The 18250-nt window shown below is 40.4% G+C and overlaps 1 protein-coding gene across 8 annotated transcripts in view; it reads left to right on the top strand.

Moving 5' to 3' along the window:
- phf14 (PHD finger protein 14) overlaps positions 1–18250 on the top strand; it is a 112591-nt gene that overhangs the window by 10309 nt on the left and 84032 nt on the right. For all 8 annotated transcript variants that reach the window (XM_084378999.1, XM_084378998.1, XM_084378997.1 and 5 more), the window contains exons 3-7: positions 515–1254; positions 2201–2333; positions 13293–13452; positions 14236–14347; positions 15347–15484. In XM_084378999.1, coding sequence (XP_084235125.1) covers positions 515–1254; positions 2201–2333; positions 13293–13452; positions 14236–14347; positions 15347–15484 — 1283 coding nt within the window. The remainder of the gene's footprint in view (positions 1–514; positions 1255–2200; positions 2334–13292; positions 13453–14235; positions 14348–15346; positions 15485–18250) is intronic.

Here is an 18250-nt window from a genome sequence, read left to right as displayed (position 1 = left end):
GATATTAAAGCTATTGTGCAGACTGTTAAATTTTCCAATAGGATAAGACAGTTGTTGGACTTTTATTGGAAACAATATCTAAGCCTCCAGCCTACATAACCTGCAACCACTGTTCTTCTCTGAGGATACCACTGAGTGAGTATTTCCCATCGTGGGACCCTGAAACACGGCGAGTTTGAAAGGGAGCTGGCTGTTGGAATTAAAATGATAAACAAACTTTTTTTAGTGGTGCCCTTACAGATATTGCTCAAACCAAAGTATGGGACCGTCTTTACCAAAAATGTATTTCACTGTTGAGCACCAATGTAGGGGGTACTGCCACTACAGTAAATTAAGTTCATTTGTCTAAACCTCTTAGTGATTTTGAGTTTGAATTGAATTTTGACCAAACATAATTTCATGACAAAATCAATTTTAAATTCAGTTTGACTGTTCTTACAGATGCTATAGTGCAGCAACCATACCTTATTTTTCTCTCTATCGATTCTGTTGTCATTGCTTTGTGTGCTGATAGGATCAGACGGCACAGGCAATGGCAGTGATGAGGAAGGGTCTAAAGCAAGCGCTGCTGGGTCAGAAAGTGATTCGGAAAACGCTGGTTCTGCAGACGATGGAATAGATGAGGAGGAGGCCAAAGCTCTGGCTGCTGAGGACACCTTAACGGAAGATGAAGACAAGATCAAACAGCAGCCTTCCTCAGACAGCTCCACCAAAGACACCCCCGCTGTCATCCCACCCAAAAGCCGACGCAAGAGCAAGAAGACACCAGAGCCTGAACCTGCTGCAGCTGCAGCTGCTGCCATTGAATCTACCTCAACATTGGGGGCTGCCAGTGCTAACACAGATGAGTCTCAGTCTGAGCCCAAGAAATGGAATTTCCGCAGAAACCGCCCACTGCTGGACTTCACCACCATGGAGGAGCTGAATGAGATGGACGACTACGACAGTGAGGATGATAATGACTGGAGACCAACAGGAGGGAAGAAAAAAGGCAAAGCAGCTGCTCAGAAAGGAGGGACTGAGGAAGAGGAGGGTGGCAGTGCTAGTGACGATGATGACGATGATAACGATGACGACGACGATGAGGACGATGAGGACGATGAGGACGATGACAAGGAAGATGGTGATGACAACAACAACAGTAGCAGTGATAGTGAAAAAGAGGTGAAGAAGCCCAAGAAGAAGGCCAAAAGCACCAGTGCATTTGATGAAGAGCTGACTAATGACAGCATGTCCCAAGGAAAGGGCAACGAGGTGAGTGCAACTCCATTCGCACAAGACCTGACTTCAGTTTAGCTCAAAGTAAATTCAATGTTGTTGTCGGATTTTTTTTCTTGTAAAGAAAGGTTCATAGGTCAGCTTCAATGTGAAAACATTGATATCCGGTATTGCAGAATTGCTGTATCGTGATACTATCGATATCGCTGGAAACATATCGTGAATGGTATCGTATTGTGAGTAACTCTAGGATTCCCATCCCTACATATGAAGAGCAGCTAAAGATTCACGCTTAAAATCAGCACGGCAATGGTCCAGTTATTTGTCATGACTGCTAAAACGTGAACTTGACCTCAAACAACCAACTTCTCTGCCAGTACATTTTTGCTTGATGGACTTGCTTTCCACCTGAAGTTGGCAGTATGTGCTCCTATCACTACTAGCAAACACCAGATTAATGTACTTGTATATTTAAATGTAATATACATAATTTCTTTACTATTGGTTCAAGTTCAAAAGTGATTGCATCATTTTAAGTGTCAATGACACTTTCAATGACATGAATGGTAACCTTCTATGTCACAGCACTTGGACCCACCCCTACTGGTTCAGCTGTCAATCAAACACATACTCGGAGATCAGTTTAATTCTCCCTTTTAAATGCAATCTTCCAGCTTGTCCTAGTTATGTAAACCACTGCAGATGAATTAGATATTTGGTCTACACATTGGCCACCTTTATATGTTACTACATAATACCAAACAACAATTTGAGTCACAAAGTCACTATATAACCCATTGAGAGGTTTAGATGGTATCGGGGTAATTCCAGGAGAATTTCTGCCTTTGTTGTTATCGACTTAGCACAGTGTCCATGAGCATTGTATGTGGGATTTACTAACTGCCAGTTACTGGATCTGTGGTCAGATCAGAGGGAGAGGGGATAAGGGGCTTTACTGTAGCTCTGTTTCCTGATTCCACAGGATGCCTTGTTGGACCGGTCCCAGACCTGGAGCACTCAGCACATCCTCATCTGCTGTGTGTGTCTGGGTGACAACAGCGAGGATGCAGATGAGATTATCCAGTGTGACAACTGTGGGGTGACCGTGCACGAAGGTAAGCTGTGGAGTTATTCCAATATGTAACTGTGTAGATATATGCAGAGCAGCTAAAGATTCATGCTTAAAATCGGCACAGCAACAGTCCAGTTATTTGTCATGACTACTAAAACGGGAACTTTGACCTCAAACAACCAACTTCTCTGCCAGTACATTTGCTCATTTACAGCATGTGCTCCTAGACTGATTATCACTACCAGCAAACACCAGATTAATGTACTTGAATATTTTAAATGTAATATACATAATTTATTTACTACCAATACAGGTTCAAAGGTGATTTTGAGACTACAAAGACGCACAAATAAATGGTGTCGAATGTGGCCAGGTGGAGGCTGTGCCGTGTCTTTAAGTATGGCTATTTGGGATAACACAGCTCTTTTTCTTGTTGTAATACAACAACACAACCTTGTGACAGAGGTTGAGGAGGGAATAATCATCCTGTGTCAGCATTATAAGCTGAGTGAGCTTGACTGCTTGGAAACAAGATCACAAATTTGAAATCACTCCATTTATTAATTTATTTGTTGAACTAATTAAAAAGCACAAGACAGACAGAGAAGACAGAACATGTTTATACAGTATAACAGTTTAGCTATTCTAGATGTCAGTGCAGCATGTTGCACTGAAAAAAAGTTTATACAATTTTAATTTTGACAAACCCTGACATAGTTGAAATAAGATAGGGTTTATTTCTAGCACATTTCATATACAGCCTCATTTCAAAGTGCCTTCCTAATCGAATAACAAGACAACACTGTCAGCAAAGAAAACATTGACAGTTAACTCACATATATAGAGTTACATAATCAGCTACCATGTTCCCTTATGCCTGTAATCACACATAACATAAACTCACGACTTGAACACACAACTTGCACTGCACTGACACTGTCCAAATTACTGTGATTAGCACACCTTTGAGATGCAAGCAGGACTTGTTAGATTATCTCAGTCTAACGCATATACTCTCTTATGACATTTGCGCGCGCACACACACACACACACACACACACACACACACACACACACACACACACACACACACACACACTCAAAAACACAGTTCTAATCACCAATTCTCCATAGCAGACACGAGATATTAGGAGCAGGTCTTAAATTTATCTTGTTCCTTTAGTTGGTTGATATTTTCTACCTTTGAGACATGTCTAATCTCCCTGAGAAGACACAGAAGGGAGACTTAGTGGTTTGCAGTGGAGGCTTTAGAGTGAAGAGACAGTGGCAGCACTTGTGGCCAGTTCCTATCTTCCTCTCCAAGGACATGAATGGTCTTCCTTTTTTTCTGGGGCAGTAAATATGGTACTTAATTTTAGCAATATGTTTTGAGTTCATATGCACTTCTCCCTAAAGTGGTTAGATCTAATGTGCTAACGAAGGTTTAATTGTCATGGTATAATCTTATCCTTGAAATTTACAACATGAGAATGTCATCTCTGAAGATTTCTGTTTATACTACTTAGTTTAAATTGGTGAACCGGTTTGTGTCCCGTCGGTTTGTCCCATTATACAAGGGTGGGACAAGTTGCACCCACTTTTACCATATTGAAAATGCGGCAGTCAATTCACTCTGCGCTCTTTTCCGTGTCTATGCTTCATAATCGAATCCATTCCGCTTTCTTAAGGGAAAATTCCCAAATCAATTAAATTCCATACCGCCTTTTCATTGCTACTTTGCACTCAGGCAGATTGACACAAAGCCTGCACACAGATAGACACAAGCTTGATGCCCGAATGCCAGGCAGCAGGTGGGTCACACACTGTCACCACAAAAAAGAAAGTATGCTAGGTACAAAGAACGGAAACATGACAAAAAGATGGCAAACGTGACAAAAAGGGAGAGAAAGAGATGAAATGAAGAGTAGAAGAAGGAACAAATGAAGTAAACAAAAACGATGAAGGGTACATAGGTAGGGAGGAGGTCTTCTGGAGGTCCTCTGCTGCTCCTCTCTGGGTCACTCATCTTCCGGAGCCGCAGCCCACCACTAGGGATTGACCGCTTATCGGCTCTGGTATCCAGCATATCAGTGTTTTATTTTTCCGATTGTCGACAAGAATTGATTAATTTAAAAGTGCACTAATTTGGCTCTGCTGTAGCCGCTGCCTCTCTGTCTGTATTCACTTCTGTGGTCTCACTTAATGTCCTGCCCTCATAATGATAACGTATACTAATGTAAACTCTTTTAGAGCTAATTTGAATGCGTTAGTTGATGTCAATAAGTTCATTAACTGGTCCAATATTTAGCCTGTTGGCGAAAGCCTAAAGTATGATAGGCTATAACGTTTACGCTACATTGCACTTACCTCGGCCAGTCACATTCTCAGTCTCAATAAGTTAATTGCTGCAACGTTACTGAGGAGTCCTGAAGCTGTCTGACTCTTTCTTGTAACCCTAGAGAGGTGCAGTTTTGCAGGATACTGTTGTTAGATACGTGAGACATACAGTAATGAAACTGTATCTAAGGTGTCTCAATCCCAGTGGTAAAAATAATTCCTTGAGTAGGCTACTGTACAAGTACAATTTTGAGGTACTTGAATGGTACTTTAGTTGAGTATTTGCATTTTATGATACTGTATATTTCAGATTGTTAATATAAAATAAAAAACGGCCAATAAATTGAGTCACTGTTATAGATTAAGCTATTCAGCAGTATAAAAAAATGAATATGAGCCCTCCCATAACCAGTTAAAGTGATGAAAACATTAATGCATTAGTAATTATATTCCAGTAGTATATTATTCAGAAGTGCACTTTCATGTTTTGGAAAACTAAATTATAAACACATGCTTAAATGCATTTCAGCGAAGCTATGTGTCAGAGTTTTATATCAAATTCAACATTTTTCAAAATGTCTGTTATCGGTCGCCTTGGTTACAAATAATCGGTATCAGCCCTGTCAGCCATATTGGTGGACCCCTAATTGACACCAGACAACCACTGAACAAACAGTAAGGAAATAGTAATAACATTTTTCATGGCCCTGGTAATGTTAGTCCACTGGACAACAAGAGACGTTGGGATCTGCATCCACGGCCGATTGCATGTTCTCTGCTGTCCTCAACTCAAGTGCCACACCCCCCTGGGTGCTATGGTAGCCCTGCTTGACAATCAGATGGAGGGGGGACAGTGGATTAACCACGATTAATTCACTGTTAAATCACACCAGAAAAGAGACAAGAATTAGCTATCTAGCGTGCTATCTTCTTCCTATGTTCATTGGTTGTCTGGGACAGCCGAGAACAGGCACTTGGCTGTGTGCTGAAGTCCCCCCAATCAAAAGTCACCAGGGCCACGAAAAAAAAAAATATTTCCTGACTGTATGTTCAATGTTATTGTGTCTATTGTGTTTCTATTCTCATGGTTGGTATGTAAAAACAACCAGCCAGCGGCAGAGCTGATGCAGCTGATTATGAGCCAGTTTCCTTGCCTTCACAGCGAACAGGCTGAGTGGCAGAGCAGCGACAGGGCAGCCCACCTCTGCCATCTGCCTGTTCGCTGTACTACCTAATGAGGCCAGAGATGCTGCCGTAAACAGAACTGTTTATGAGCCAGACCGACTGTGTTAATCAATAAAGCCATAAGAAATAACTGGGACACACAATTCCAACAAATGAAATATCAAAATCAAATACGCCCCATGTCCCATTGTTTAAATTCCCTGTTTTCGATCCGAGCATTAATTCAAAAGTATAAAAAACAACTTGTTTTTTTGTAAAACATTCATAAAAAAATAATGAAATTAAGAATAATTTTTTCATTTTCTAATTTTGGATTCTCAATTGAATATTAAATGAAAGACTGATAGAAGGACCGGGGAGCTCTAGCTGTAAGCTTGAATTTTTTTATTATTATCTCCAAATCTTGTAATTGTTACTGCAGTGCCACCATTACATTAGCTGATACTACTGGGCTCCTGAAAACTAAATGAGATTTTCACATTTGTTCAATAAAGAACAGCAAAAACCTGAACCCCGAAATTGCTCTTGATGTGCAGTTGGCACCTTGTGTGGCAGCCTCTGCCGTCAGAAAAGGGCCCTGCGATGAGCTGGCGACTCGTCCAGGGATATACCCTGGCCTTCGCCCATATGAAAACTGGGATTGGCTCCAGTAACCCCCGCAACCCCCCGAAAGGGGGGGGATAAAGCGGTAACATCCCCGCGACCCTCACGGAAAAGCGGTTAAGAAAATGAGATGAGATGAGATGAGAACAGTAAAAAGCACCAACCCCCTTAAGTCATTATGTGTGTCATATTCATCTAGATATTTCATTAGATTTTTTGTGTAGGATTTTAAGTTATTTGCATGTAACATGTATTTTCAGCCAAAAAAGTATGTATCGGGAGTCTGTGCCACAAAGTTAACTTTTCTTAATATAGTTTATCCAGATAAAACCATCAATTCACCTGTTAAAAGGAACAACAATACAAGAAATGAATGGGAAACATTTTTAGGGTAGAACCCCCAGACCCTTGTTAGATTGTCCCAACCACATTTTAAATGCTTCCTTTGCCCATGGTGTACCCCCAGGACCTGAAAGCTATCTTGTCATGGGCAGTAGCAGTGTCGTGTCACCCAAGGAAAATTCCCCATGAGGATAAGGCTAAAAGCAATTGATTTCATCAAGTGTGTTAACGTATTGGATCGGGAGGCATATTTCTCCAAGCTCTTGAATTGTGTAGTTGTAATCCATTCAATTTTAAGTACTACACTGTGATCTAAGATGTTGCTAGCATAAATGAACACAGGCCTTTCCATGCATGCACTTATTTTGAGGAGAGCTGAGCTGTACTCTTGCTACCTTAAGATCGAGCTTTTTGATTATGGAGAACCACCATGCTGAGGCAGGCTACTTTGTCTTGGCAATGAAAGTATATCCTGTCCTCCCTTAACAACAATTGTTGATAAAGCCATGTTTTATCAGAAATGAATCTCATTTCATGATTTTTAGGAGCACGCACCTTAGTACATGAAATGATAGGAAAATGCTTGGGTAGACACTAAAAAACAGCCTGTGTGCTGATATAGTGGGCGACTGTAGCTTTTCCAATAAAAGTAAATCCCCTGTGTAAACTGATAATGTTGCACCATTTTTAGAACAATTTTCTTGTAGGAATTCCAGTACCAATGCCATATTGATTCTGCTTATCAGCCTGATTATGTATCGATTCTCTTATTGATTCCTCATCAATTATGGTTGAGCTGGCTGTAGGCTGAGAGCTAGCTGTAGCATCAGTCTGTCTGTCGTCATTTAAAATGGATGAAAAAAAGCATATTTGTACTGCATTCACTTTCATTTAGATTTTCTTCAACAAAGAAAAAATCTACTAAGCTTGCCAGTTTGCTGCTATGTTATTATACGGTAACATAGAATTTACCCTTGGTAACAGACGTGCTGCTTGGATGGGAGGCAATGACACTCATGAATGTCAAATACATGGTATTCCTAGATTCAAGCCCATGTTGCATACAAAGATGTTCCAGCATATTGATGTTTCCACCCTTAATTGAAATGGTCATTTTACAGGCATTACAACTAGTGCTGTTTTCAACTTTCGTTGTGAAATGAAGCCATGCTTTAGGCAGTTTCTTAACTCCGCCATGACTGCTCCTTGTTACAATTCAAGCAAGTGATGCTTATGATAATTCCCATCTCAAGAAAATGCATTAACAAGGAACCTGCTCAGGGGAGGTGTGAATTTAAGTAACATTTACTGTGCAACCAGTTTCTACGTTATTATCCTGTTATAGTGTTATGTTTGCACATAAATGCAGATGTCTGCTGCACTTTCACGCACTTTTGAATTTTTTCTAAATGAGCAGAGGTGGGAAAAGTTTTACAGTGCATATACAGTACATGCTCTTCTTGATTAAAGGATAAGCCCTTAAAGTGCTTTGTCCATTGACAGAAAAATGAAATTCAACAACAATTTTTAAATGAAATGATTTAGTCATGTATTAAGAAAAAAGGACAAAACTTTTGCAGCTTCTCAAATTTGAGCATTTGCTGCCCTTCTGTGGTTCATATCACTAGTAGTTTAAGAGTAAAAGAGTGCATTGTCCTGATCGTGGTCTTACCCATGAATGCAGATGGTCACATGGGCTCGGTTTTGCTAGAATTATGTGCAGCATTTGACATAATTGGCTATTACAGTATCACCAACCCAGACGGTGGGTGAAAATTTCTGAAATTTTCTGAAATTTGGAAAAGTAGTTGAAGAGAAAAACATCTGAACTTCTTGTCGGAATTTTTTTTTTCTTCTTCCTCTTTCTCTAGGCGATGTGGTGACGAATTTCACATTGCCCGGAGGCGTGTTTGCCTTCTGTTTCCTTTTTTTCTTGTGTGCCATGTTCATCATCACGAATGTGCCTGAAAATCAGGGAACAGTAGAAAGTAGCAGATCATACGAGGTGTATGATCTGCTACTTTCTACCAGAGTACATCAGAATGTGTTAAACTTGTTTCAATAAGGCTTAATCAATAATATTCTGACACTGATCTTTCTGATGCTGTGCTCAAAATGGGACTGTCCAGCTGATGTCACAAAAATACATATTTGGGATTTTTACTGTTGATCAGACAAAATAAGCAATTTGGAGACATCTCTGTGCAGTCTGGGAAAACTTAATACGCATTACATACTATTTTCAGTCAGTCTTTAGACTAGATGATTAATGGATTAACAGAAAATAAAATAAATAATAAATAAAAAAGAAAAATAACCCTTTTCTACATTAAAGTGTATTTTGCTTATTTGTCTACATGCGAGAAAGATACGTCTTAGTTCTGATAGTGGAGATAATGTTGCGCACCTCTCTTTAAAAGGTGTATTCATAGCATGTTAGCTCTTTTTTACAGATCACAAAGCACCATGTTCAAGGTTAAGGCAAGGTCAAACAAAAAAGGACTTTGAAGCAGAGATGAGAGATGAGCTGTCAGTATCTAGAGCTCATACGAGTTAGTCTTGCTGCTTGACTTCACTGCTTCTCTTTGTTCTTGCGTTCGCACCACTGTCCGGACACCATCACTCCCACTCGTACGAGAAGAGAGGCTGACATGAAAGGTAGACACACAAGACCTGGGTGAGAGATCGAAGATGGAAAGTCCACAAAGCAAGTATCTACACAGAGCACATAGGGGAGACCTGTTTTTACCAGCCTGCCCATTGATTATCAGACTCCCACCAGTCATACAGGCAGACATCGTTACATACTACAAGTTCTCCCTTTGCTTTTATTCGCCTTTGAGGTAATGTCAAAGAAGGCCCTTTTTCCATCTTGTATGTTCATGTATTAAGCTTTACTGGTAAAGATAAATGTTGATAACACATCACCATTGAATGTCATCGTTCTCTGATACAGTAATGTGAATGTGATGTTGGATTTTAGGCTTAAATGTTAGTGATTTGCATTGTTTTTAGAAATATGACTCATGCTATACAGTCTCTAAAGGCGTATGATTCAACTTTGTCCCATGGTCAAGTGTTAAAAACTGCAATTAATCATAATATTGATTTGCGATACTTGTAGAATCGCAATACTAAAGAATTGCAGTACATATCTAATTGACACCCAAGTGTCATGACAGTATCAAATTGGGAGTTTACTCTAATAAGGTAGGTGGAAATAAGAACTTATGACAAATCAGTATATCTATCCCAAAAAAAAAATGTATAATGAAATTTCCCAGTAGCTGATTTCTATAAAGTGTCTCATTAGTCAAGTCATGTCAGTTTGATTTATATAGCCCAGATTCACAAATCACGATTTGCCTCAAGGGACTTATTAAGACTTTGTTCCACCACAAGCGTCCAGAACAACTTCAGTGCTCCTAGATTCGCAAAATGTGTGGAAATCTACTGGATGGGCAATGAAGATGAAAGAAATTCTCTCATTTAGTGTTTCGATGATGGGTGTGAAGGGTACTATTTAACAGGGTGCTTCAAAATTTCCCCAGTGTTTTTTAGTTGGGTTGAGACCTTGTGATTGTGAAGGCCATACCACATGATTCATATCATTTTCACACTCATCAAATCATTCACTGATTATTGTGTCCTGTTTAGAAGGATCCACATTCATTATGTTTTTTCAATCATTAGTTCATGTTCCTCTTCAACCATTTGTATTCCTGGGTATGTAGATAACTATAGATGGATGATTAGCAGAGGAAAATGTGAGTCATCAACATTCTGTCAGGATAACAGATGGCTGGTTCAGTAATGTGAGTGTGCTTATGAGTTTTCTTTTCATCATATGGTAAAACAACCCATGGGAACACTCCTGCGTTACCTTAATCCTATGTCTTCATACCGACACGATTTTATGTTCTCACTGCTGGATGCATCCACACCTAGTTGGTTAGTCTTTGTTGGAGGCAGGCAGACATTTCTTTCTATTATATCTCAATTCAGTTAAAAGTACTTGGTTCAGTCAACTCTACCTTGCCCCTTCTATTTTTTCCTGCCAAGCTCGTCATTTCTGACAAGGATAATCTTTCCTTCAGGGATTATGAAGCTATCCTGTAGTCATCACTTTTTGTCAGCTTAGCTCATATTAGCCAGCAACCCGTGGCTTAACGGTCTGAGCTTTGTATCTCAGTTCAAAAGGAACACCGAAGATCTGTGCCACGTTTCAAGTTTTCAAGTCGGTTAAACCAACATGGTGGTCATTCACAACTCCCAGTTCCACGGTTCAAAGCCCAATCAGTGAAGATGAATGCCCAATGATGCCAGAGGTATTCCAGTAATACCTATACTGGAGATATATTGGAGCGCGCAGGACTTGGCCATTTGCCCTTGTCACATACTGTGAAGGAAATGGAGGTAGAAATAGGCAGTAGTTTTGTTCATATCTTAGGTAGCTAGATTCTAAGTAGTTCTTCCATCTTGAAGGTCAGGGCGAAGTCCAGCTGGGACTTCATAGCCCCTTTGCTATAATCAGCATCTTGATTGGTGTATCCTGCCTTTAAGCTGATCTAAAAAAAACACTAAAAAAACATCAACGATGGCCTGTAAAAACTGTAGCTACCCACCAGCCTCTGAAAAGCAGAGAGAGTTTAAAATTAGTGATTCACTATGACACACAGCAAATGGTCTCTCAATCAATCAGAAAAGGACATGCACCTACCAAACAAAGTGTAGAGCTGAATAAACAACTCCATCTGCCCCAGTGTTTGCTTTCGATGGGCTGCCCAACTCCCCAGTGTGGCACACAGTGACGTGCATGCAGAACATTGAGCTTTTGATTTGTGAGTCTCTCCCATTGCTCAAAAAGCCTGAAGGCTGGTTGACTGAATTAGAAGTTAGAGTGTTATCTCCCCAACGGAGGCTGAGTACTGATTGCTGCCCTCATTGGTAGTGAAGAGCACGTCTGCCTGGTGTAATAGCTGCCATAGAAACCACATCAGCCAAGTAATTGTTTATGCAACCTCAGAAAATTAAGATGACAACATTAAAATTCTTTCCCTTGGCTTCTTCTTACTTTGTGCTATTTTTTTTATGAAATGTTCAGTTTATGGTGCTGCAGTGTCACAGTACATTGGCAGCTGTGGACCAGAGCAGACCAGGTTTGTTTTCAACCTTTTGTCTTCTACTTGGTTCCTAGAGTGTTAGAATAACAAAATCAGTACAGTTACCAATAATGACACTGTGGTACATTGGCTACTGATTTGAGTCAGTTGAATACAGGACATAAAGTATAACAATGCCAGTATGTCTCTGGTTGCTGATTGGTTTCAGTTTCATCCCTAAATGGGAGCATTTAGGGGTTGTCACAATTCTCCAAATCCTTGATTTGGTTTGATTCAACTCAGTGTTTGATTTAAACTTGTTTTTTGCTATGCCATTCTTTTTACTAATGCATCTGGATTTGTAAAGACCAACAAACCATTGGCTTTATGCCCTGACAACTTCCATTACATTTTCATATTCTTCTTAAAATAGGAGTACTTTACTACACCTTGACTTTATCCTGGTGTCTTTTTGCACCAATCTCCATGCACCAATTTACAGTATAAATGTCTGGAATTGCAACTGCAGACTAATGTTAGGCTAGCTGGCGCTCTTCCTGGGGCCTTGATCTCGATCTCTTGAAGAGGAAGTTCCGGTCAAGTCAACCATGTTAATACTCCTCCTCTTCTTTGTTGGTTTTACCGGCAGATTAAAAACCACACCGCCATCCACAGTATCAGATTATAAAACATTATGCGTTCCTGTGGATGAGCTGTCTTGAGTGAGTGAAAACGGGATGTGCAGCACCAAAAATAAAAAACAATATGTGGCGGCTAATGTTGATATTGTTCCGGCCTGCCGCAAAAAAAATGAATGTGTGGGAAACAGAAGTAAATTGCACATGTGTGTGATGAGGTGGGCGGGTCTGGATGGCGGATGGTCTGTGTGCGCTGTACAATTACATCATTGATTGGAGAAAAAAATGGAATTCGGATTTTATCTTCCTGGGCGGGTCTCAGTTTACTTGGGCGGGCCTCCCAAGTAGAGCCTATGTATGGGAAACACTGCTTTTATACCACCTTAAAACACAGGCATTTATGGTATAGTGTTACATGTGCACAATGTGCAGTTGATTTTTTTCATTACAGTAATGAAAGGGACACTGTTGCGATTTTTAAATGTGCCGGGATAGCATCTTACTGTATTACTGCCCAACTCTAATAACAGAAAAAGATCAACAGTAAACAATAAGTTGTTTATTTAGATTCCAAAAATTAGATAACAGGTTAACAGGTTCTTATTGTTGCCATTTAAAGTTATGATCCATCTGCTCATTTGCCTATATCTACCTTGCTTTGTGGAGCATGTGATGGACGGCAATGTTCACGCCACTGCCTTTTATAAGAGTCTGTGACATGGACAATAGGATGACTGTTGTCTTTAATAATGTCATTAATATTGCAGCACTGGCAATCCTTTTCTGTGTTTCCAGGATGTTATGGTGTGGATGGTGAAAGCGACTCTATCATGAGCTCTGCATCAGAGAATTCAACGGAGCCCTGGTTCTGTGATGCCTGTAAGAATGGAGTGACTCCCAGCTGTGAGCTGTGCCCCAACCAGGATGGCATCTTCAAAGAGACGGATGCCGGGAGGTGGGACACAGTTGCACATTGACACGGTGGTCAGTTGCCATTTACTAGAGGCAGCGAGTGGAACGTGTTCAGAAACAAATAGCGCCTTAGTTAATGACCATAGCTGGTTGAATGGCTGAAGGCAATATGTGTACAGGCTAAATTGTACATATATTCAGTAGTGGAAAGAGAGGAAGTTGGATTAAGGAGAAGAGAGAGAGAACTGGTAGAGGAGTGAAATAAGGGGATGGAGGGAAGAGACGAGATAGAGGAAGAAAAGGAGTGAGAGAAAAGAGTGTGTTATGTGAGGCGTGGAGACTTCAGCCACGTTATCGCTGATAGTGCTCCTCAGCCAGGCTGCACCCGAATTTACTACTTCACTAGAGCATGAAAAACACAGCAAATTAAACTGTGAAGCTGTTGCTTGCTAGAGATGGATATCTTTATATTGGACTTCGGATTCTCTTCCCTAAAGTCCGCATTTGAATTGTGTCCCACCAAACTGTAGCTGAGTCTGGGGCTACATAAATCTATGAATCCATTTCTTTTTGAAGTGTCTGAGCAACTCACTGCAGCCAATTTCATGATATTAAGTTTTTATTGTCTGCAGTAATTCACCACCCTAAATGCAAAAATAACCACAGCCATAGATAAATGTCACCTTTTTAATACGACTTTACATCTTGAAACGTTTTCAGGTCATGATTTGCATACTGATGTGCTGGAGTTTATGTTTCTCTTAAAAAACATAAATAAAAAAAACTGTTTATCAGCCAATTTGATGTTTTTCCTTTTCACTTTCAGATGGGTGCATGTGGTTTGTGCACTTTATGTTCCTGGAGTAGCATTTGGAGACATTGATAAACTACGACCAGTGACGCTGACAGAGATGAATTATTCAAAATATGGGGCCAAGGCGAGTACTCTGTGCATGTTGATTTTGGTTTTACTGACATGTTTAACATACTGCAGGAGCCACTTTTTAGATGTTCCTTTTGATTAGTGTATCTTGAATGTATATCCAAATATATTGTTGATTCATCAGCATTCTTAGTTATCATTGACTAGACAATGTCAAATCTATTAATGAAACGTAGCATGCTCACATTCGCTGAAAACACCTGAAACATTTCAAACTTTTCAAAGAATGTTTAAAAATGTTAATTATTTTTGATAAGGTGTACGATGAGAGATGTAGTTGAAGCTGAAGTACTTAAAAAGTTCAAGTACTGAAAGGGTTCGAAGTGTCAGTTTAAGTGTAAGGATTAAAAGGAGTTGAAATTTAACCACCACAATACTGCGATGATGTGATGCCTACTGCAGGGTGGAGCTCTTTAACGTCAGCACCACTTTTTTTTTATGTCATTTGTTTGGCAGTAAACTGCCAGTAACCTGCAGTAAACTGCCAACCCATAGGGATATGTTGCTTATTCACAGTGGTGAAAAAAAAAATCTGCACTGTCACAAGGAAGAAAGGAGAAAAAAACAGTTGTGCTGTGTACACTGTTGGAATATTGTTTGATGTGAATAGATTAGATAGACATTAAAACATATGAACAGAATTGAGAGCAGTTGATAGTGGCATCATTTTTAACACTTGAAACTGCTAAACATCACACCACTGTAAGTCTGTTTGGAGACTTTGAATGTCTGTGAAAAGGCCTTATAAAATCTGGCTCCAAGGGAAAACGGGACGTTTTAACATTTTAGCCATCCTGTTTTACATTTAACACATTGTGTGGTGTTGCTAAAGATGATGCCTCTAGTGATCATGAGATAAAATGCATTATTGTGCAGTAGATAATGTCTTCTGCATCCACACCATTGGAAAAACTAGGCAACAGAAATCAGTATTCTATTCCTCCTTGTAGCAGCTACAACTTGAAGGCTCCTTGTTGTGTTCTGTTGCATTTAGGAGTGCAGTTTCTGTGAGGACGCCCGCTTTGCCAGGACAGGTGTGTGCATCAGCTGTGATGCAGGAATGTGTCGCTCTTATTTCCATGTCACCTGTGCTCAGAGGGAGGGACTCCTGTCTGAGGCTGCAGCGGAGGAGGTGAGGAAAAAAACCTGGATATTTAAACCAGTGTTCAAGATGTAATACTTCAAATACCCCTTAACTGGGTTGTAAGGCTCCGTAGCAAAGATTCTATCACACCCAATCAAATTGGTAGATTTACATATGACTTCAGGGTTTATTTTTCTCTGTGGGACCATTTAAACAAAATGTTGCTTCAACTTACAGACACAGTTGGCACATTTGACTTAAGTGTTAGTTACTCATGGGTAGTGGAATTGATTGATGGATATAACAGTAGCTACAAGCAGGTCAGGGCCAACAGAAACATTTTAAAGACGGCTTTAAAAAATAAAATAATATGACACTGCTCATTTTGTCTGTCAGCTCACTGCTGTTTCAATCCCCAGCTCTGATCTGTCCAACAAAACAGCAGGCAGCAGCATTAGCATCCGTCCATTTGTCCATCAATCAATCCCCTTCTTTCCTTCCTTTGTGATACCACGTTATACCTCCTTAAAACACAAGTAAAGTACAAGTAATTGAAACATGTACAATGTAAAGAAAACATATGATACAGAGACTAGCCTTGCCTAGCTCCTCTGTGTCCTCTGATGCTCTGCAGTGACTCTGGACAGAGGGTTCGAACAGGCTGAACACACTGGATGCGTGTGCAGTGCTGCTGCGTAGCGTTACCTCTTGCTTTTAATTTACGCGTCCATGTTAACAGGAGTAGAGCAGAGCTTCTCTCCTCCCACAGTAATCTCTGCTGTGAGGGAGAGGAGGGACTGTGAAAGTGTGGGTGTGGCAAAAGTGATATAATGAGTGCACACCTGTGGGTGATAGGACAACAGGAGAGTGTGTGTGTGAGGAAAAGCAGAGACTGGGAGCAGAAGCAGAGGAAGAGGATCTGGAAAGGAAGGAGTGTTTGGAGAAAAAACCATGGGAGAGACCAAGTATCAGGACCAAGGTTCCACTATAATCGGAGCGGGTTTGGAAAAGTTTTACCTTTTTTGCTGCTGATACATGTGTGAACTACAGCTCCTGACTGAGTTTTTAACAGTGGATCATTTCTCTTCATTGCGACACTTAGTATGTCCTTTTTGCCCAGAGACTGCCTTCCTTGAATTCATCACTGCTCGCTCCCCATTTCACACTAGCCCACATCCCCTTATCCTTTCATGAACCTGGGAAATCACCACATCTCCCAGTTGGGACTCTCCCTTCCCCCTCCTATCCCAGTAATACCACATGAACTGAACACACACCCACACACATTCCCATTCAGCCTACATTTCTGGACATTTACCAATTTACACTATTCAAATGACTATATTAATTTGGATGAATTGATTTATGTTATTTCTGATATGTTCTCTTATATGACCCAGGACCAATTATGAACTGTACTGAAGTGTTTTGATTATGTTATGTTAAAGAGTCTAATTTATTTTGTTTAAAATATTAATATTTACTGAAATTTAAACTTGAAGTGGACATTCTTCTGATTTTTATTTAAAGGAACTTGGGGCAGGATTTGTGAAAAAATAAACATGCATTTTAAGTTTTTTAATGCCAATGGGTGATGAAGCGTTCAAAACCAAAAGAATGAGCCCACCCACGTATCTCTCCGTTGCCTTGAACAGGCTGTGTGCTGCATAATGTACTGCAATTCGTGGTCCGGTTTGTTTGTGTCTGTGTAGTAACATTAGCCGCTTACACACAGCAATCCCGTATCAAGAGACAAGTTTTTTTGTCCCCCAATATGCCGTCTTTGCTTTTGCCTGTGCCTTTCAGACTGCATCAACCGTAACAGTAAATCGCCGCGCTTGTTTGTCGCTACACACAGCGAGCCGGCTTCCCGGCTGCTTCATGTGTGTAGGGGATAAGGCATCAGCTGCACTGCTGTGAAGAGTTCATGCATGCTACCGCGCCAGCTTGGCTGATGGCTGCAGTTACCCTAATGGCCGCAATGGCCGTCGTGTCACTATTGAGTCTTATTTCTTGATCCTGCCCCAAGTACCTTTAAACCTATTCTTTGGACTCTTTGGGGTGTGAATGCTTATTGAGGCCAAAAACCCTGAGGTATCTTTTAAAAATTCTATATAATTAATGGTATATCTGGCACCCTAATTAGAATACATGTAGGCCTTCTTAAGTTACGCTACAGAAATGGCGCCCAACGTGGGGCAGGCAGCCACCAAAAGTAATTAAGACGACGAAAGTCAACTTTTCTAAATGGCTACAGCCTACTTCTTTATTTGAATGTTTTCAAATGTTTTCAGATTTTGGCATATGGTGCTATGAAATGTGTTGGTAATTGAATAATGTGACTGATGAAAAGTGGTATTTTCATTAATGATTTGGGCTGACTGATTGATTCATAACTAAGAAAACTAATAATGTCTAGTTCTGACCAAGCCCAACTCCACTCCAGGTCTGTCTCTCTGGATATAGAGGCACCTGATGCACCAAACATACACACTCCATCACAGGTTCACCCTTCCTTACCAGCTCCTATTCAAACATATCTCCAGACTCCAGCCTAGCTTTCTCTAAGGAGGAATGCCCAACGTGTACAGTTTTCCCCTTTTCCACAAACAATTCAATTCATCCCTTCAATCTTTGGTTTGGGAGAATGAACCAATCACTCCTCAAAATCCACCATACTGGACTGCTCCACCAGAGGTAAGCAGAGAAACCTTCCCATCTTCATCTTCTGGATCAGTGTCTTGCTGTGCTTTACCTGGAGAACTTGAAACACCTGCAAAAGAATTGGGTCAAATAGCAGCAGCCACTCAGTAC

The sequence above is a fragment of the Pagrus pagrus genome (assembly GCF_965226575.1).
Source record: "Pagrus pagrus genome assembly, chromosome: 17".
Lineage (NCBI taxonomy): Eukaryota > Metazoa > Chordata > Actinopteri > Spariformes > Sparidae > Pagrus > Pagrus pagrus.
The sequence above is the reverse complement of the archived record's forward strand: the minus strand, read 5'-3'. Positions and strand labels throughout refer to the sequence as shown.